The 20,972-nt window shown below is 49.9% G+C and overlaps 1 protein-coding gene across 3 annotated transcripts; it reads right to left on the bottom strand.

Annotated features, from left to right (window-relative positions):
• Nucleotides 1-643: 643 nt before the first annotated feature.
• Nucleotides 644-20,640, bottom strand: RNASEL (ribonuclease L). Of its 3 annotated transcripts, none has more exons than XM_075936790.2 (7): nt 20,455-20,640; nt 16,390-18,044; nt 13,928-14,016; nt 13,266-13,483; nt 13,026-13,158; nt 7,513-7,682; nt 644-3,512 (listed from the first exon to the last, which is right to left on the bottom strand). In XM_075936790.2, the coding sequence occupies exons 2-7, from the start codon at nt 17,837-17,839 to the stop codon at nt 3,374-3,376; spliced, it is 2,199 nt and encodes a 732-aa protein (XP_075792905.2). In that variant the 5' UTR covers nt 17,840-18,044; nt 20,455-20,640; the 3' UTR covers nt 644-3,373. The 3 variants fall into 3 exon arrangements, 2 of the variants coding, with proteins under 2 accessions (XP_075792905.2, XP_075792906.2); XR_012906033.2 differs by lacking the exons at nt 644-3,512; nt 7,513-7,682 and adding exons at nt 7,698-10,182; nt 10,415-12,319; XM_075936791.2 differs by lacking the exons at nt 644-3,512; nt 7,513-7,682 and adding an exon at nt 7,698-12,319.
• Nucleotides 20,641-20,972: the final 332 nt, after the last annotated feature.

Raw genomic sequence — 20,972 nt, 5'->3', positions numbered from 1 at the left:
TACCATTTGCCTATGCGACGTAATTAACACATGGTCTACACTGTGGTTGGCAAACAGGTCTGTCTCAAGCAGAGGTAGGTGTGCTCTGCTTAATTTGCATGTAAGCTAAGGATGTGAAATTGCAGTTAATTGGCTAGTCGAGTAGTTGATGGAAATTCCATCGACTACTCGACTAGTCGATAGGCACTTCTGCATTCCCAGCAGGGGCTCTTATACATTTGAAAGGAAGAATGCAGACTTCCGCATGCAGCCCAGGGCCAGCGGGAAGTCCTGCTGACTCCAGGCTGCAGGGGAGCGTGCCTGCTTTGAAATGTACAAGAGTCCCCAATGGGAACAGCACCGCACAGCTGAGCCTGGGATCAGCTGTGGCTGCCCCTTTGAAATGCCAAAGCAGCATTAAAAGGGGCAGGGGTCACACAGCTGAACCCCGGCTCAGCTGTGCAGCCGCTGCCCCTTTGCAACACAGCCTTGGCATTTCAAAGGGGCATTGCCGTGGAGCCCAGGGTCAGCTATGGACTTCCCAGCTGACCCTGGGTTCCGTGCAGCATTTTCCCAGAACCTGGGATCAGCTGGGGAGTCCCCAGCTGACCCCGGGCTCCATGGCGCTTCAGCATTTTAAAGGGGCAGTGCCGCACAGCTGAGCCGCGGATCAGCTGTGCGGCAGCTGCCCCTTTGAAAGGCCACCTTTGGGTTTCAAAGTGGCAGCACCACATAGCTGATCCCCAGCTCAGATGTGTGGTGCTGCTGCATTGAAGTACCCCTTCTTCCCTCCCTTTGCTGCCTCTATCTGATAGACGCAGCAAGGGGCGGGGGCGGAGGGGAATGGACTAGTCGACTAGCCCTTAACATCCTTAATATAAGCGGTAAAGAGAATCACCAAACAGGGAGGGAGACAGAAGGAGTTCAAACTGGTGGGAAAACCAGCCAGGAATCTCCTTGCATAAAGACACTCTGTCAACTGAATCCCAACTGGAAATGTTTTCCTCCAGGGGGACTCACACAATAAAAAGGAGGATTAAATGCTCCAAGGGACCTGTTCCCCCTGCCCCGTCCGTCAATTAACTCCACCAGAATGGACAGAGGAAGTAGCCATGAAACTGGGAGGCCCTAAGAAGTTTGGTCAGTAAAACTACCGAGAGAGCATGGTGAGAAAAAAATCTTGCTTTGAATATAATACAGCTTGTTAAGTTAGGCGCTAATTGCACTTGAGCTTTATTTTTCTAGTAATCATCTCTGACTTTTATCTCTCATGAACTGCATTCACTTAAGAGCGACCTCTCTGTAGTTAATACACTTCTTTTACTGATTTGTATTACCCACTGTGTCTACACTGAAATCTCAGATGAGCTATCTGAAAGAACAAACTAGCATATTGTTATCTTAAAGAAATAATGGACTCAACATACTTGTATTGTCCAGGAGAGGGCTGGGAAGTATGGTATACAATATATATTTCTGGATGGGGGGAGGGGAGCTAAGACAAGGAGTAAGCCGGGGTGTCCTTGTACTGCACCCCAGGCTGATAAGAACAAAGGTGTGGCTGTAGACATACCTGGGAGTAACTCACATGCTGGAGGCTGTTTGTGCGCAGTCCAGACTGCAGGCTACAGCAGCAAAGCAGTGTACAGGACTCCCCAAGTAAGAGGGCAAAGGTGTACTTGGGTAGTCACAGGCATTGATCATGCAAAATGGAGCCACACCTTCCTGACACATATCTGTTTTGTAGCAGTGAGGTGAGGTGCAGGAGGAGTAAGGCAATGCAGTCAGAAATGGCTACAAGGCACAGACCAAACACTTTCTAATGCTAAAATTAACAAATTCTATTTAGATCCAAGCCACTCACCACATGCGTCCAGGAGCATTACTCATCAACCTCCAGGACAGCACCCCTCTTTCAGAGCCCAACGGCTGTTTCCTTTGTCTCCTCGGGTGCAGAGAATGAGGTGGGCAGGCAGAGAGAGAGAGAGAGAGGGGTGGGGGTCGCTTGGGGTGTTTGCCCTTCCTTTTTGCCATTTTAGTCCCTCTTTGAAAAGCATTTTTTACAGTTTAAGTTTATCATTAGAACGCGTTTTGACTTTATTGTAACTATTTCTGATTCTTTTTCCTATGCTTATTCTCACTTATAATTGACTAGAGTATTTATCTGGTGTTGTTCGGATCCTCAACTAAAATAATATCTATTTTTCTTTATTTAAGCCATTATTCCTGAAGGGGGGGGCAGAGGATGATGGGTTCAATATGCAGCCTGCCCCAGGGAGAGAAGACAACCCCAGCCCTCTCTTACCGCAGTAGCTTTGGACCAGGTCTGTCTGTGTATATGTCTGTCCTCCAGCTGGGGGACATGCACCGGGGGAGGGAAAGACAGGTATATGGACATACACACAAACTCTCTCAAATATATAGTAGATATCTGTCCCTTTCTCTATTGCAGCCCCCTGCTGCCCCAGTAGCATAGTAAGTGTCCCAGTTCCCATTTCTGCTCCCTTGTGATCATTATACAGTACAACTATACCTCCTAGAAGACCCCTCTCTTTATGTTTTATGAGAAACAATCACATTCCAGGCACATCCTTGTGTCCTGGCTCAACTAAACACTGACCTTGCTTTAAGTTATGATAAGAGGAAGCTGCCTACCAAATTTGGTGATCCTAACTCTTACCATTTAGGAAGAGATCTTAAACAAATGGACTCACAGACAGATGGACAGACACACACACACTCTCTCTCAAGTATTCAGTGGACCTCTATGCAGTCAATAAGGCCCCTCAACTTTGTTGACATTTGGTTGGGACATCAGCTTGGCCTTTGCCTTTGAGAGACTGGTTTAACCACTCCCTAGACTTATCTGGAAAATGCAGTTCAGTCACAATTTCAACTTATGTTTATAACTTTACATACAACAGTGCTACGTACCTTTTACCAGGATATTACTGACAGCAAGTTAGGAGTTTTCAAAGGATACCTCACAAGGCCTGCTTTGTACAATACTGTATAAATAGTGGTGTGTAGTCCCTCACAAACGCCCATTTTACAGAAAGAGAAATGGGCAGGGAAGGTGACTTTCCCAATGCCACATAGTGAGTCAGTGACAGAGCCATGATTAGAACTAGGACTGCCTAATTCTCAACTCTCTGCTCATTCCAACAGATTACACTTTCCTTCTAGCACTCGGTTCTTCCTTTTCTCAATGAATTTGTCCTCCACTACCTCCCCCGAACACAGCGTCTTTACTGCTGAGTACTTTAGTGCTGAGTGAAATTCTGATATCCTCTGCCCCACTATGTATGACACCTTTTGGCAGCTGAACAAAATGGTGCTGAAAAGAAAGCAAGCCAGTGAGATTCAGCCATACAACCTGAAGTGATAAAACATGCTACAGCTGAGAAAGACTCTGAGGACTTGGAAAATGTCTGTAATCATTTATGCTGCGTAAGGCCTTGTAGACATAAACTGTCAGTTCTGGAAACCGGCTCAGGAAATACTCCGAGGGCTCCTTGATTATTTCCTTGACCCTGAAACAGAAGAACAATTCGATTTTTTGGGAAGCTGACCTTGCTAAAAAGTGTCCAAAGAGTCAGAATAAACGGTCAGGTTTCCCCATTTCTTTTCCCATAGAGCAAAAGTCACTTCAGCAGCTTTATGAAAACAAGAGAGAATTTCCCAGAAATAATTGCTAGACATTATCTCTCTGATCTGACCCTTTCTGCTTTTTCCAGTCTCTCCCATTATCCTTCCATTCCTCCATTCCATGGTACCAATCACATCATGGATGAGGGACCATTTATCTCATAATTTTCAAAATCGTCACACAGTCCAATCATCAAAGCACTTTAACAGGACATGTCTTCCCTACACAGGCAACTCAGCTGACTGGAACCTGCACTAGCCTAGACAGGACGTGAGCAATGCAGCAGCATGGCAAAGCACTGAATTCCTGTGTTCTCACTGGTGCTTCACTTCCCTCTGGATGTCACTAGACCGTCTGGGATCATATCCTCTGGCTCTTTGTGCTGCACTAAGAAGAGCTGCTCTGTGCTTCTTCCTGGCTATGTCTACACTGCCGGTTTTTTGCGGAAGAGGAAATGCAAATGGAGTACTCATTTCCATATTGCATGCTCTCATTTGCATATCTTCTTCCGATTCTTTTCGCGGAAGATGTTTTTGTGATAAAAAGCCGTGTGTAGACGGGGCCAGTTGTCAGGAAAAAAAACCCTTTTGCACAAGATCCCTTATTCCTCAAAAAAATGAGGTTTACGGGGCTTTTTATCGCAAAAACCTCTTCTGCAAAAAGGATTGGAAGAAGATATGCAAATGAGAGCACGAGATATGCAGATGAGCACTCCATCTTCACGTCCTCTTCCACAAAAAACCCGCAGTGTAGACGTAGCCCCCCAGTGGGAGAACTTGTCTGTCCCTCTAGTCCCCCATGGGAAGGCTTGCGGGACTATCAGCACTGCAGTCTTAGGCTGTGTCTACACTGGGCCACTTATTCCGGAAAATCAGCCGCTTTTCCAGAATAAGCTGCGAGCTGTCTATACTGGCCCTTGACTTTCCAGAAAAGCAACAATGCTCTACTGTACAAAATCAGCTGCTATTCCGGAAAAACTATTCTGCTCCCGCTCGGGCATAAGTCCTTATTCCGGAACACTGTTCCGGAAAAGGGCCAGTGTAGACAGCCCAGTCGTCTTTTCCAGAAAAAAGCCCCGATCGCGAAAATGGCGATCGGGGCTCTTTTCCGGAAAAGCGCGTCTACATTGGCCACAGACGCTTTTCCGGAAAAGCAGCCTGCCAATGTAGACGCTCCTTTTCCGGAAAAACTGAAAACAGAATAGTATTCCGTTTTAAGCAGTTCCGGAAATTCATGCCAGTGTAGACACAGCCCTAGAGCCTGACTCCACACTGCAAAGGGGGCAGATGAGGATAGGCTGAAAGCAGCACTGAACTAGGGCAACAGAATGTGGTCTGCAGATGGGAGGAGGGGTTAATCGTTAACCCGGCAGTAAAGACAGACCCAAGTAGGAGAGAGAATTATGATCCCTCAGCAGCAGGACCAATGCTTCCTATTTATAGATAAGGCACCTAAGTACTAGAAAGGGAAGTGCTTGAGAAATACTTAGGTAGATGAATTTTTAAATGTTAGATAATAATAATATTAAAATATACTGTAGTAGAAGAAGCACCAGCAGGCCAGCATCACACCATTGCGTTAGCTGAACCATCATCTGCCACACAAAGCTTTTCTATAGTATGATTATAGCATGTGTTTTTCCTGTTCCTACACTGTGAGGGTGTGTAACACAAGGACTGTTACACAATCCCTCTAGAGATGCCTGGCAAACGACACCACGTAACAACAGCGGCTGATCAATGGGTGGCCACAGTGATGATTTGGAAGCAAAAACGAGTTCCCAGAAATATCCTGATTGTGCAAACTGCCTTTGGGTGGTGTGCACGGGGTGATCCAGGGTCTATCCAGCCTGGCACTTAGTACTGTGACTTTCACAACACGATACACTGCATCCACAGAACATTATTCTGTGCAGCTACACTGCACTTCATCGCCTGGACACGCTGTAGTTGATAACGTGCCGAGATGCTAGGAAGCTGTCTTTTCCTCACAGCCTGAATATTTTTATCCTCCTAGAATGGGAGCGTGCCTTTCTGAAGGAGGGGTTACTGCTCTTAAACCAACTGGGACTCGCAGCCTTTACAGATAGACAAAGACTCTTAGGGTACGTCTACACTACAGCGCTAATTCGAACTAACTTAGTTCGAATTAGTTAATTCGAACTAAGCTAATTCGAACTAACGGATCCAGACTAAAAAACTAGTTCGAATTAGCGTTTTGCTAATTCAAACTAGCATGTCCACATTAAGTGGACCCTGAACCGGGGTTAAGGATGGCCGGAAGCAGTACCGGCAGGGCATCAGATGAGGACTTAGAGCGTGGAGCTGCTGCCTCAGGCTAGCCGAGGGCTGTGCTTAAAGGGTCCCGACCCCTCGCCCCGGACAGACAGTTCTCAGGGGTGCCCTGCTTGCAAAGCAGTCCTGGCTTGGATTGCCCTGAGTGCCCACACTGGGCACATCACAGCACTCGGCCATCAGCCCGGCTGCACTTGCCGCAGGCTGCCATCTGGGGAGAGGGGGCAATTAGGGGGCTGCAGGAGAGCTTCCACCCCCAGAAGCCCGCAGAGCCAGCCCAGTCCTCCCCATCGGGGGCTCGTACCCCATTCCTCCCTCACCTCCTTCCACTTACCCTTCTCTAGCCCCTCTTCCTGATGTACAAAATAAAGAAAACGTGTGGTCAAAAATAGAATCTCTCTTTATTGAACAAAACTGGGGGAGACTGGGAAAAGGAGATGGGAGAGGGGAAGAGAGAGGGTGGGAGAGGGGAGGGCAACTACAATGATCAGAGGTTTGGAACAGGTCCCATATGAAGACAGGCTAAAGAGACTGGGACTTTTCAGTTTAGAAAAGAGGAGACTGAGGGGGGATAGGATAGAGGTCTATAAAAGCATGAGTGGGGTGGAGAGGGTGCATACAGAAAAGTTCTTCATTAGTTCCCATAAAGAAGGACTAGAGGACACCAAAGGAAAGGAATGGGTAGCAGGCTTCAAACTAGTAACAGAAAGTTGTTCTTCACAAAGCAAAGAGTCAACCTGTGGAACTCCTTGCTGCAGGAGGCTGTGAAGGCTAGAACTAGAACAGAGTTTAAAGAGAAGTGAGATCAAGTCACGGAGGTTGGGTCCATGGAGTGGTATTAGCCAGGGGGTAGGAGTGGTGTCCCTGCCCAAAGTTTGTGGAAGGCTGGAGAGGGATGGCACGAGACAAATGGCTTGGTCACTGTCTTCGGTCCATCTCCTCCAGGGTCCCTAGGGTTGGCAGATAGGCTACTGGGCTAGATGGACCTTTGGTCTGACGCAGTACGGCCATTGTAAGCTCAGGGCTCAGGGTCGGGGGTATCAGTGGACCACCTTGATTTTCATGCACACCTGCTCCTGGGTGGCCAGGCTGGCAGCTCTCCTGCCCTAGACGGCCACTTTCCTGTGCCTAGTGCGGAGGTCGTGGACGAGGTCCACGATGTCCGCACTAGACCAGGCGGGTGCCCGCCTCTTGCGGTCCCGGGCAAGCTCCCGGGACCCGCCAGCCTGGTCCCGGGAAGAGGGGGAGGGCTGGGGGGCATCGGGTGGGTGGCTCGAGCCGTGCCAGGTGCAGGGTTTGCTAGCTGGGTGCTGGCAGGCTTGCACCTGGCACGGGCAGCGTAGCCGGGAGGGGGGCAATAGAGTTTCCCTGGTGTTGGCCAGAGTGGCCACCAGGGAAAGCTGGGGAGGGCTAGCCTCCCACTAGTTCGAATTAAGGGGCTACACACCCCTTAATTTGAACTAGTAAGTTTGAACTAGGCTTAGTCCTCGTAGAATAAGGTTTACCTAGTTCGAACTAAGCGCTCCGCTAGTTCAAATTAAGTTTGTAGTGTAGACATACCCTTAGGGACTGCACATCTCTGGCACTTACGTGTCATCCTTCTCAGCAAAGTGTTCGCCCATGTTCCTGATGAACCTCAGTAGGTCCGTGACACTGTTTTCATACCGTTTCTTCGTCTTGTTCTTGTTCTTGTTCTTGTTCTGGTTCTTCTTATTGTTGTTGTTAGGGTTGAGCATGCTGTCCAGAACCAACTCGTCAATCTAAAATAAACATGCTGGATTACCCCATTCCATTCACAAAATCACACCTTTCCCCTGGCTCCAGCAGCCTCCCTCTGCAGACATATCATGCACAGATACATTTTTCACAGATGAAGATGGTCTTACGGCACTTACAATAAAACGTATGCTTACCAACACACACAATTTCTGTTTTTATCTGCTTTTCATTATCTGCACGCAAAGGGCAAAATAAAAGAGGTTTTTAAAATGGAAAATTGACTCTTTCACAGCACAGGATCCAAATATGGCTACCCTGATTTTTCTCCTATTCTACAAAACAGAAATATTAATGGCTTGAGACCCAATATGTGATGTTTCAGCCAAACTCAAAAAGGAAATTTTAAGAAAGCTGTGAAAAATGCAGAGGATAATTTAAAAGGAAAGCCTTCTCAGTCCATAGGAGAGCATTTGCTACTGCCAAACAATATAATGGTATATCTATTTTATATACACGTGCAGTAGGAAACTCCAGAAACCTTCACTTGTGTTTTTATGACTAAGGGCTGCATCTCTGGTGTTGTCCCATCTGCAAAGGCAATGGAAGCATGTGTGAACGGGCCGAAACCCCTGCTTTCTCCAGATGCTAGGAAGGGTCCCTATTCTAGTGCACAGGACACTGGGGCAGGCCATGTCAGGAGGAACCCGAGAAAAGGGAATATGTAGTGGAAGAAGTCCTAATTTCCCCCTTTCCCTGCATACTGACACTAACACATACTGCAGAGCACTGTGATCCCAGACCCTTTAAGACATGGGGTTGAGTCGATGTTGTCTTGGAGTAAGGATTAACTTCTCCGTGAGAGTTCTAGCTATCAGAAAATGGTTTGCCATCGATGCCCTGTATGGTGGATATGTGGCCTTTCCTCTGAGGGTATGTCTACACTTGCACCCTTTTTCGTGTCTCTTGCTGCAGGTGGTGAGGGCCATCAATGCAGACCTGCTGAAGAGGATCATCCATCTCGGAGACCTGGACAACACCATTGCTGGGTTTGCCGTCCTTGGATTCCCGAACTGCGGAGGAGCCCTCGTTGGGACACACATCCCAATCCGCGCACTGCCCTATCGAGCAGCCCAATTTATAAACAGGAAGGGCTACTATTCGATAATGCTGCAGGCCCTGGTCGATCACCGGGGACATTTTATGGACATTTGTGTCGGGTGCTCGGGGCGGGAACATGATGCCCGCATATTCCGCAACTCCTAACTGTACCGCAGGCTGCAGACAGAAACACTTTTCCCCCCAGCGGGGCCTCGTGCTCGGCAATGTGCAGATGCCGGTGTGCATCGTGGCCGATGTGGCCTACCCCATGATGCCGTGATTCATGAAGCCCTACATCACGGATGCGAGCAAGGAGTTTTTTAACACGCATATTAGCCAGGCTCGCCTCCAGGTGGAATGCGCCTTCGGACGTCTGAAAGGGAGGTTCCGTTGCCTCCTAACATGCCTAGAGATGGGCGAACGCCACATCCTGGGGGTGGTGGCCGAATGTTGCACCCTCCATAACCTGGTGGAGAGGAAAGGGGAGGCCTTCCTGCCGGGGTGGGGGACAGGTGCTGATGGCAAGGGGAGGCAATTTGAGCAACCCCGGATGGCTGCCATCCGCCACGCTCACCAGGCCTTGTCCGAATCCGAGAGGCCTTGAGGAAGAGATTCACAAAAGTAGCCCACTGACTCTCCCCAGGGCCTCCCCCATGGGGGGTTTGGCCTGGCCCACCCCTACCTGTCCCTCCACTACCCTCACCCTCTTCCCACAAAGAATACAAACACATCCAGTTTTCTTTATAAGCAGACACTGTTTTTTATTAGAAACACTATCAGTAAGGAAAATAGTAGCCCTAACTGTTAAAAAAAAAGTTCTCTTTTTACTGTTCCCATGTTTATATACAAGGTAAATCTTTCACTCAAAAATAAAGATTTTGTTACATAACTGAAATGTCCTTTAACTGAGGTGGTAGGGGACTGAAAACCTGGAGGGGGGAGGGGGACTGAAAACCTGGAGGGGGGGACGGCTCAAGTAGGCCACTGCTTACCTGATCGCACAGTCCTGCCACCTTCTTGTGTCCTGGCACCGCCACAGCCTTGGGCTCGGGTGGAGTGAAAGCCAGTCCTGGCCTGGGCAGGAGGAGGTGGCAGCTGTTGGGTCTGTGAGGGCTTGGGAGTAGGGGAGGCAGGGGGAGCAGGGGGGGGCTGGGGGAGAAGGGTCCTAGCATGCAGGAGGAGCGGTGACAGGGGCAGGCAAGGCTAGGACCTCCCATACAGTGGCACAGATGTCAGTGCGCTGTTGGACCAGCTCATCCAGCAGCCTGTTGCGCCACTCGGCCTCCGCCTCCATCCTCTGCTGAAGAGTCCTGTTGAGGTCCTGCAGGGCCACTACGTGCTCTTTCAGCACGTCGGTGTAGACACGCCAGTGCCTGCGGGTGCCACGTGTCCGGGATGGTGGTGGAGCAGGTGTGGTGCTCCCCTCTCGGGTAGAGGGTCTGGCTGTGGAGGAAAAGAGGAGGAGACAATCAACGTATGAGTGCACCCCCGAGGGCATGCCGTGGCTGGCAGGGGCTCTCCTTTGGACAGGAGACTCAGGGGTGTTACACATGACACCATGTGTGAGTTGGGCAGCAGCCTGAAAGCATCACAGAGGCCCCACAGTGGCAATGGGACTAACTGGCCCCCCACACTGCCAACCCACCCATGTGTGGTGAGCCCTCAAAGCACTCACCTGATGTTCCCACCCCGACGTCCACGGACACCAGGGAGGCCTCTGGGGTCTGGAAGACCGGCTCCTGGGAGAGGGTGTCTCTTCCTCCTCCTCCGGGTGCAGCTCTCCTTTCCCTCCTTCCTGGTAGTCGTCCCTCAGAGGTTGGTCCACAGTATGGTGGGGTAACACAGATTCCACCACACGCAATGGAGTCTGGGCTTCCCCACCGCCCAGTATCTGCTCCAACTCTATAGCATGGGCAGCTCTGTGGGGCTGCCCCGGAGCCGGAGCTCTGGTCTCGGGCCTTGGCATACCCCTGCCCCAGTTCTTTCACCTTGGCCCTCACTTGGTCCATGGTGCGGGGGTGATGCCCTTTCTTGCCCAGTCCCCGGGCCATGTGTCCATATATGTCCATGTTCCTGCGGCGCGACTGCAGGGCCTGCAGGGATTCTTCCTGGGACCAGAGCTCCAGGAGGTTTTTAATTTCCAGCCCTGACCAGGCTGGTGCCTGCCTTTTGGTGCCCCTGGGTGGGTTCTCCTCACTGTCCCGAGGAGGCCTTGAGGCTGGGGGCAATGCCTGTCTGAGTGCCTGTGCCTTTAAGAGGCTGTGGACAGGAACCATAGAGGTGCTCAGCATGGACTGTCCATGTATGGACTGTCCACCAGGGCTTCTTCCCAGAGGCCTTTTTTTTTTTTTCAAAAGAACAGGCTCCCTGCGTCCACACACACCTTTTTTCAACAGATCTCTGTCGAAAAAGGCGTTCTTCCTCGTATTTACCGCCGTCGACAAAACTGCCGTGTTCTTTCGATTTACTGTCGACAGAAGGCGGCGGCAGTCTAGACGCAGGTACAGTTTTTTCGAAAAAGGCCACTTTTTCCGGAAAAACCCTGGAGTCTAGTCTCACCCAGTCTCCTCTGATACAGAGGCAGCAGCGCAGAGGGGCAGGGGGCTCCTCGGGAGTGGGGCCAAACTGAACTGGCTGCCAGCCCCACCCCGGGGGACTACAGAATAGGCGAGTAACCAATAAGAACTCATGAGGTTCCTCGACTATTCAATTGAGCAATATCGAACGTCCCGAATGTGGAGTGGATGAAAAACCGCGGCGAAATCCACTCGCCAGCCGCGCACCGTGCATGCACCAGACCTGCAATACGCATGCGCGCGCCGCTGGTGAACGGGGTGACTGGCTGAAATCTACTCACCACGGGCGAGTAGATACACTGACTTGTCGAGCCCTGCTAATGTGGAGGGGTTTAGGGCACAGGGTGGGGATGTAGGAATCAGGGCAAGGAGTTGGGGCGGGCGGGTAGGGAGACTCGGGGCAGCCCTGAAGCTGACCAGCTGGTGTCCAGGGCAGCCGCAGCAGTGGGGGCTGCATAACTTGATAGTTGCTGCCTGGCCAGTGTCTCATGGGGCTGCAGCAGTGAGGGCAGTAAAACCCGCCTGGCAGCTGCTCCCTGGAGGGGCTGCAGTGCCTCTAGCCAGCTGGGCTCCCTCAGGTATCCAGTGCTGGGGCTGGGGTGAAGGAATAGTTTGGACTCTGACTTTGGGGGGAGAGGGGTCACTTCTCCATGGCCAGTGGCCACCACATACAGAGGCCTGCCTCCAGCCGTCCACTCTGTTACAGGTGTGGCCACCCCTCTGTGGTCACTCTGTACTATATCTCTCATCCACGCTTGTTCCCCTCCCACCCACCCTTGGTCATTTTGGAGCTTAACTGTCCCTGCTATCAGACCCCTGTCTTCCATATTACGGAAAACAATCGGATTTCAGGCACATCCATTGTCCTGGCACAACCAAACCCTGACCTTGCATTAATTTATGATAAGAGGAAGCTGCCTGCCAAGTTTGGTGTTGCTAGCTCTTACCTTTCAGGAGAAGTTCTTGAACAAACGGACTCACAGACAGACAGACGCACAACGTTTCTAAAATATGTAGTAAGTTTTGTTAAATAAGTGAACGCTCCCTAAAGGCTTGTCTATGTGAAAAAGTTCTGCCACTTTAGTTATGCCGGTATAATTAAAGCAGGAACCTACTCCCTGCTGTGGACAGTTACTTCGATAGAAAAGGGCCTTGCATCAGTACAGCCTTTTCCGGTTTTGGAAGCAAACCAAGCTGTGTCTGTACAAGGCACCTTTATACTGAGGTAACTATGCCCACACTTGGGCTCATACCTGTACAAATACTTCAGCTAAACATACCAGTCCTAGCCAACAGTTATTTACCCAGATACAAAACTGTAAGTGTAGACCAGGCCTAAGTTTGTTCTGCACTGCGCTCATTGTGGTCAGCACCTAGCAAGCTCATGTGCTTTTTAACGGGTACTCTCCTTTGTCCTCTGTCAGTCCATATCACACACCCTCACAGCTGTAGGCCAACACAGGCAAAGGCTTGTCACAACTTAAGAAGTGAGTTGTCAGGGCAATTTCAATAAATCATCTCTAGGAGCTCCGTGTACTCCAGCAGACAGTGATGGTAGTTTTTAAATCTCCCAGATTTGATTAGATTTTGCCCCCTCGTTATCTGGATATGGATGGAGTCACATAGTTGAGGTTTAAACTGGGGCATGTATATCCTATTAGAAATTCCCTCCACCCCACTCTCACATCCGTCCACGGCAAAACAACTTACCTGATCAGTCCACTGCTGGAGACGGTGCGGCTGATCACAATTCAAAGCTTTCAGAATCGCACTGTTGTTGTTACGATTCTTGGTTGGTTTGAAATCCTCCTCGTTCCCAACGTCTCTCAGGAACCGGTACCTGCTATGGAATCAAAGGCACGTTGGGGACTGCCTGCCCTACTGATTCCTGACAGAATGGGGCAGCAGGCCAGTCTGCTGTTTTTTTTCATTTTCAAACATGGCACTTACATCTGCTTGCTCCAGAAAAAGGGATGTTGGATCAAATCTCTCAGCAGGTTTTCAACCGGGCTCCCTTCATCAGGGGAAATCAGACTTTCCATAAGGTCTACAGTCTCCACATAGTCCTGTACTCCCTCCGGACAACTCAAAGTCAAATCCGGTCTATCCTCGTCCTCAAAGGGGACCTTTCCCATCGTTACAACATACAGGACCAGCCTTCTGAGCCCCTGAGCATGAGAACAAATGGCTGTTTTACTCCAGGACATGCAACTCCCCAGCAGACAGAAAAAAAGACAGAGAAATTATCTTCTAAAAGCAGCACTCTGTGTGTGTGACTTGCACGTGTGTGTATGTTTACGGCAGCATACACTTAATGAAGTGTTTGTATTAGAGAGCTCACCGTCCTGAAAATACAGAGCAAAATCAGGACTTCCAGGGGTCAGAAACCAAAACTTCATTCGTAATCATTATTACTTCCTTATATAGTGGTCTTTTGTGCGGTGGAGATTTCCTGAAACCAGGCTGTTCTAGGTTTCTTTTTGAATATGCAGGAGATCAGCAGATTTGCCCCCAGAAAGCAAAGAAAATGAATGAATCGAAAGAAGAGAGCAAAGGACATGAAGGGTGCGAGGGATAGTCTGAAACAAAATGTTGCTTTCATGGGAAGTTACCTTCAGGTCTTTGATTATAATTTCCTCCTGTCCGTCACTCAATCTTTTGCTCTTATCAAAATCTGCTAAGCGAACTTTACCAGCAGCATCTGACAAAATAATAGGAGGAGTTAAGTGGTGGATGTTGTTTTCCTTTTCTCTAGTATCCGGTTGAATTTTTCGCATGACCCCAGAATTCTTTGGGAGGATATTCACGGGGGCGACCTGATCTCTCAGTAAGAGGGCAAAACTAATGTGATACTGCAGCTCCCCATGAGCACTAATGCACCCCCAGCCTGTCTATGCCCAGCTCTATAATTACTCTGGAGGGGATTCGAGGCCACCAATTAAAAATTTCGCACCAATGAAATAAAAATTCGACTGAAATAAAATTCACGGACTCAGGAGTGCAGCTGCACCTGCCCCAGACTCACCCGAGACACGTAAGTTCCCTGTGGGTTGCGTGCTTGCATGGGCGCGCAGAGAAAGTCTCACCCACCTCTGCAGTGACCCGGTGCAAGGGTAGCTGCTGCGGCTGATGGGCGAGTGGAGGCTCAGTCGGGCAGCTCTCTGCTGTCCCTGACTCCCCAGGGCTGGAGCAGGGCCGCGTGGTGGCTACCCAGCTGCTCCCGGAGTGGGCTGTGTGGCGGGCGTCAGCTGGAACTGGAGCCAGGGCCACAGTGTGGCTGCTCCTGGGGCTGGGGTCTCCTACATCCCTGTTCCCCCTTCCCACAGCCCTCTTCCCCCCTCACTGCCCTCTGGCTCTCAGAGCTCCCGACCTCCTTCAACCCCCAGCTGGTCCCCCCTTCTGGATCCCCACAAGTCGTTGCCCCACCCTCAGCCCCCCACTCCCTGGGTGCTGGCAGCAGCTTCCCTCTGCCCCAGAAGTAGTGCTCTCTGGGGAGGACAGGTCCACGAAGGGGGTGGGGGGCTGCCTGGGAGCAGGGCGCAAGGTCCCAGCAAGCAGGGGCTGGGGTCTCCGTGCTGGGAGAGTCTCTCGGGGAGCAAAGCCACGGGTGGGTGCCACAGGGGCACATCCGAACAAGCACACACGACCTCAACGCTGGCGCACGAGACAAAACTCCCTCTGCTCCTGGATGGAAAATCTGAGGGGGAAACACGGGCAGGGGCCTGCCCCTCCGTGCCAGGCACATCAAGATGGCAAGTGAGAGGAAGAGAGTCTCACACACACCAGCTCGGGCCTCTGATCGAGGTGTGGGGCGGGCACGCTCAGCCTGGCTGGATCTAAGCGTGGAGGGCCTTAGTGCAAGGGGAGGGGGTTCTAACTGGGGTAATCTGGGGGTGGCAGGCTCGCTGAACCGTTCTGGGTGCAGGGGGAATAGGGACTCTGTTGGGATCCAGCTGAAAGTGGTCGGGGCTTGCCGGAGAGATCTTGGTGCTGGGGGAGCAGGGTTTGGTGGAGTGAGGGCCTGGGTGTAGCTGTCTGGTGCTCAGTGGGGTGAGGTTCTGGGGCAGCTGGCTGGGACACCTCAAGGTGGTCCAGGAGCAGGGGAGGTGGAGCCTGCTAAGGTGGGGGTTTGAGTGTGGTGGTGGGGTTGAAGCTCAGCAGAGGGTGATCTGGGTGCAGGGATCCAGAAGCAGGGGGAGGGTTTTGGTGTAGTGGGGGCAGAGGGCGCAGGGGGGACTGAAGCTCAGCAGGGCGGTCTGGGTGTGTGTTGGGGTAAAGAGATGATTGGGGGTTGGGCGCATGCAACAGAAACTTCCTCTACAGTGTGACCCCGTCCCCTGCACCTGAGGAATGATGGGGGCAGGAAACGAGAGTGGGTAAGATATGGAGCCTCCTGCAGCCATGAGAGCTTTCTGGGAGCAGATCTGACCCAAACCCAGCCGCTCCTTGCTGGGAAAGAAGAGCTAAGTTTGACGCAGGGTAGAATCCCACAATGATTTACCTCTCCACCAGCTGCTCTGGTCACCCAAACAACATCATCCCTCTTGGGGCTTCCCTCTGCTTTCCCTTCAAAAGTAATTTGTTTTCAGGTGGGGAAGCAATGTAATCTGCAGTGCACATGAATTCTGTGCACGCACAGAGGTGCAGAATTTCCCCAGGGCTGTGTCTAGACTGCATCCCTTTTCCGTAAAAGGGATGCAAAGTAGACACATCGCAATTGCAAATGAAGCGGGGATTTAAATCCCCCCTGCTTCATTTGCATAAACATGGCTGCCGCTTTTTTCCGGCTCAGAGCTTTGCCGGAAAAAAGCGCCAGTCTAGACGGGGATCTTTCGGAAAATAAAGCCTTTTCCGAAAGATCCCTTATTCCTTATTAAAATAAGGGTTTGCAGCCATGTTTATGCAAATGAAGCAGGGGGGATTTAAATCCCCGCGTCATCTGCAATTGCGATGTGTCTAATTTGCATCCCTTTTATGGAAAAGGGATGCAGTCTAGACACAGCCCAGGAGTTTATAATGTTTCACTTTCTCAATAGGAGAATATAGTAAGAATGATAAGAACACACAAGCTAACCTATCAAAATGTTGCGTGGATGTAGATCCTGGTGGCCAAATCCAAGCTCGTGTAGTTTTTGAACTGCCTCAAAGACTGTCTTAAGGACATCCTTGCAATCCACTTCATTATCTGGTGCACTCAGGTGTTCTTCAAGGTTCTTTTCACAGAGAGAGAGGCACAGATACAGGCAGGATTTCTTTTCCTCGACCCCAAGGAGATTTACAAAATGGTTGTGGGTCCGACATTCTTCAAGGCACGTTTTTTCTTGGTTAGCAATTTCTGTGCCAATCTTGAATATCTTCACAGCCACCTCTTTCCCATCATAAAATCCCAGGTAGATACCCCCTTGGGAGGTTCTGTGAATCCTGAAATCGTTATGTGTGAGGATCTTAAGTTTTCCAATCACAGGATGATACCTGTTGTAGAACTCCTTCAGCTGTCCTCCCCAGCGTTTGCTGGTGGGTTCCCAATCTTGAGGTTGACTTGGACAGGCCTTGGCACCATATTGGCGAAGAAGATCTGCCATTTTCTTATTGTACTTCCGACTGGCAAGCTGAATAAGGTCCCCATGGTCAGTTCTTGCTCCCTTCTCACAGAGTAGCTTTGCTATTTCATAATAGTTTTTCTCCACTGCTATCATCAGTGCAGTGTTGCCTTCTCTGTCAGCATCATTGATGTCAACTTCATTCTTCTCCAGTAAAGCTTTCACCAAATCCAGACTCTGTATCTCGACTGCCAGGATGAGGGTCGTTTTCCCATGTTCGTCTCTTCTGTTCACATCAACACCACGATCCAGCAGGAAGAGAGCAATCGAGGCAATTGACTCCCTTTCCTTGCTATCCCTTCGGAGGAAGGCGTGGACTAAAGCGTTCCTGTCATTGTTGTCACAGATGTCCATGTCAGCATTCATCTCATCAACAAGAATTTTTACAGCTGAGTAGTGGCCCTCTCTGGCAGCATCCATCAGGGCTGTTCCGCCTCCTTTATTCAGCACCATTTTCTCCTCATTAACCATCCTCTTCTGATTCACATCTGCCCCCTCTCTGTGCAAGAATTTTAAGGCCTCCTCGTTCCCATACCAAGCAGCCTCCATAAAGGCCGTGAAACCATTGTCGTCACACTCATTGATCTCTGACCCCTTCGAAAGGAAGAGCTGCAAAAGATTCTTATTTCCCACTATCCCTGCTACAATAAAGGGAGTGGCACCGTTTTTCTTCTTAGCAAGCGGATCAGCACCATGCTCAAGCAGAAGCATAACAATCTCCTCCTTGTCTGCCTGTACCGCACTGTGCAGAGGTGTCCAACCACCTACCACTTGGGCATTGACATTTGCACCTTCCTCCAACAGCTGCCGGACTCTCTCTATTGAACAGTTCTGGACAGCGCTGTGTAGCAGAGGGGTTTTGTCTGCTGCTGTTTCATTTCTGGAGGTAGTTACCTCCTCCTGGCTGTTACCCGTGGCCTCCATGACTGTTAAGATAAGTGCTCTTGTTCTGTGTCCCTTTCAAACGGAGAACCTTCAACAGAGAATGTACTTCTTGGGGGTCTTCTTTAAGATGGAAGGATTGGTCAGTGCCTTTGTTGTCGGGATGACAAATGAAGTTTTCCTGTTGAAGTGCACCAGCGCTAGTTTGCTCCTAGGGCTCCATGCATCACAGATTCCAAATTTCCACCTGATGAGCAGAGAGAGAAAACAACCCTATTTATTGGTCCTTAAGATTTTACAATTGTGCTTAATAGGCAATAGTCTATGGAGCTGAAAGAGGAAAGGTTACATCAGGTGGTTTTCAGAGCCACAAGTGGTCCTGCATGCAGGGTGGGAGTGGGGATTATACCAGAGGTCCTCTGCATCCATAAGCAATGCCCTTTGCTATTTTGATTCTGAGTTTCGTATAAGCACAGACTGACAATCATAATGAATGGGTAGAAGTGGGAAAAGTGGTTTGAACCTCGAAGAGAATACATGGTACTTACTCTTGAGTGTGCTCGTCATTTGGCAAAAGACACCCCCAAAAAACATGATTGTAACCTGATTTACTCTTTGTCCTTAGATACTGTTGTGGGTACTTCTATGTACTCTGCACTTCCAAAGCTCTTTGAATTTCTACAGCATTACTCTCTGCACTAGGGATGTTAAATTTTGATTAACTAATTGAATAGTCGATGGGATTTCGATAAGGACTAGCACGGCATTTCGCCTCTGAAATGTACACAGGTCCCAGCAGGGGCTCTTGTGCATTTCAAACTCGGAATTCTACGGCTGCATCCCTGTCCCCTCCCATGGAGCTGGAGCTGGAGCTGGGGGGAACTGGCTTTTAAGCCAGCTCCTCATAGCACCCTTTCCTCTCTCCCGGCTTGCCTCCTCTTTCTGATGGAGGTAGCAAGGGGGAGGAGCAACTAGTTGACTAGTGTGTCAACTAGCTGATAAGCTTTTGCTTATCAGATAGTCAACTTTTGTCGCTTTCATCCCTATTCTGCACAGAAGAGTGCAGGAGATTCCAAGCTTTTAATTTTCAAAAAGAAGTTTTTAGTCATCATGACTATGAAGATAACCTTGCAAATCTGACCTGAATAGAAGCTGACGCAGAGGTGTTATCATTGTGAGCCTGCACGCAGTGGAGATGTATGAACTTATCTTAACGGATGTTGACTCGGGAATGGAATGAAATTTTAAATTTTATTATTGACCTACAGTGAGGTCAGTAGAAAGTGAGTAGTAGAAAGATCCAGCCACTGTGCTTTTCTGTAATCTTTAAATGTGCCAGATGCTACTGCAGAATTTTCTGATCACTACAGAAGTTAGCATTATAATGCCACAGAAACCATGGATGGAATTTAGGTTAGATTTGCTGTAAAATACACATGGCCTTCACTATCTGCACCAAATATCAGATGCTTCCTGTCCTTTGCTGGAGAGTATAAGCATACACATCTATTAGTTTTGGACAGGTGGCTATGCTCTTAGCCCAGTAAAGAGAATAATCAGAAAGCAGTATTAGATTAAAAAAAAAAGTCCCATGTTACGCTGCTCCTTTTCTGTCCAGTGAGGAACACACATTTCTCCATTAGACTTTCTTAACCCTTTTGGGATCAGTAAGGAGGTAATTTAGGGTCTGGAGGCACACATACCACAGACAGGTCATTATGAGAAAGTTCAAGAGTATATTCAAGACTCTTTTTTTCTCAGTTGCAAAATGGGGTCAATAGTTAAAATGCACACGAAACATGATGAAATGTAAGAGTTCAAAGCATTATCTAATGTGAAGAGGGAAAATTGGGAGTATATATATATATATATATATATATATATATATATATATATATATATATATATATATATATATATATATATATAAAATATAAAAGGTCTCTAATGAATCAACTCTCCAGGTTCAAAGCATATGTTCATTTCCCTCAGTGTTTTGATGTTGATCTGCCTTGAAAAGGAAAGCAAGGTGCAAAACTTAATAAGCACTTTTCCCCTTTAAAAGAAAGGTTATTGCTATTACAGAAAACGAATATTCAGCTAAGGGTGACAGGCATTAAAATTGTTGTTTTTGTAAACCAAGGACGTGATCCTTCTGGGCTCTTATTTGTGTGCTGGACCGGAAATCATTCTTTTTGGGGGACTGGCAGAGACGCTGCCAAGTCCTAATGACAGGAACAAAGTGAATGGAAACTTCCCATATGTTTGGCTGTCTTCTGATAAACCCGAAGGAGTGGAGTCATTGACGAGGGGAAGGGAAGGAAGACAGAGTCGCTGTGTCTGAGAAACACAAGGCTCCTCTCCGGGTCAAGGACAAAAGCGACACCCTTGCCGGAGGAAGCGAGCGGCCAGGCTCCTTTTCAGAAGCAGGGGAAGGAAGGGCTCGCGTACATGGTGGGGGAGCCTAGTGCGCACGGCCAAAGGCGCCAGGGTGGGCCGACGAGGACTATGCTGACTCACTCAGCGGCCCTTCTAGGGGGCGGGCTGCCGGGTTGTCCCCACCGCGGGCAGGCTCCGGGCACAGCGCCGCGGGGGCGCACAGCGAGCGGCGGCCGGACGGCTCGGGCTGCCAAGGGGAAGGGAGCGGGGCGCGTTACCTGCGGCCGGGAGGAGGCTGCTCTGGCCCCGGGCGCCGCTCCGCTCTGCCCGCCGGGGACCGGGCTCGCTCTCCTGGCGCTTTTACTTTCGCTTGGGGCCCCGCACGCAGCGAATCACCTGGCAAAGCGGGGTCCCCGGCGAGTGAGTCACCCCGGGGAAGGCGGTGCCGGCGGCGAGCCGAGCCCTGCAGCATCCGCCCCGCCCGCTTCGGCTCTTGCCTTTCCAGCCCTCCCCAGCCACCGAGCCTGCAAGGGGCCCAAGCGAGACAGCAGCCCCCCTCGGTGTCGAGTGAACCCCCCCAGCGCAGGCCGGCTCGCCCATACGCATGGACATTTTGGCCCCTAAAAATAGCACAGATGTTGTCAGCCATGTTTAGAAACCACTAACTAACGCTTGTGATCACAGACAGCGGCTGCCTTTGCTGCAAGGTAACTACAAGCTGCATTTCAGACAAAAGGGAAAGTCGCTTTACGCTGCTGAAATTCTATTAAGGCACATTGCAATCAGACCACCAAAA

This window comes from Pelodiscus sinensis, chromosome 9 (genome assembly GCF_052426305.1).
Source record: "Pelodiscus sinensis isolate ZL-2025 chromosome 9, ASM5242630v1, whole genome shotgun sequence".
Classification (NCBI taxonomy): domain Eukaryota; kingdom Metazoa; phylum Chordata; order Testudines; family Trionychidae; genus Pelodiscus; species Pelodiscus sinensis.
Note: the sequence above shows the minus strand (reverse complement) of the source record. Positions and strands in the feature narration are given on the sequence as shown.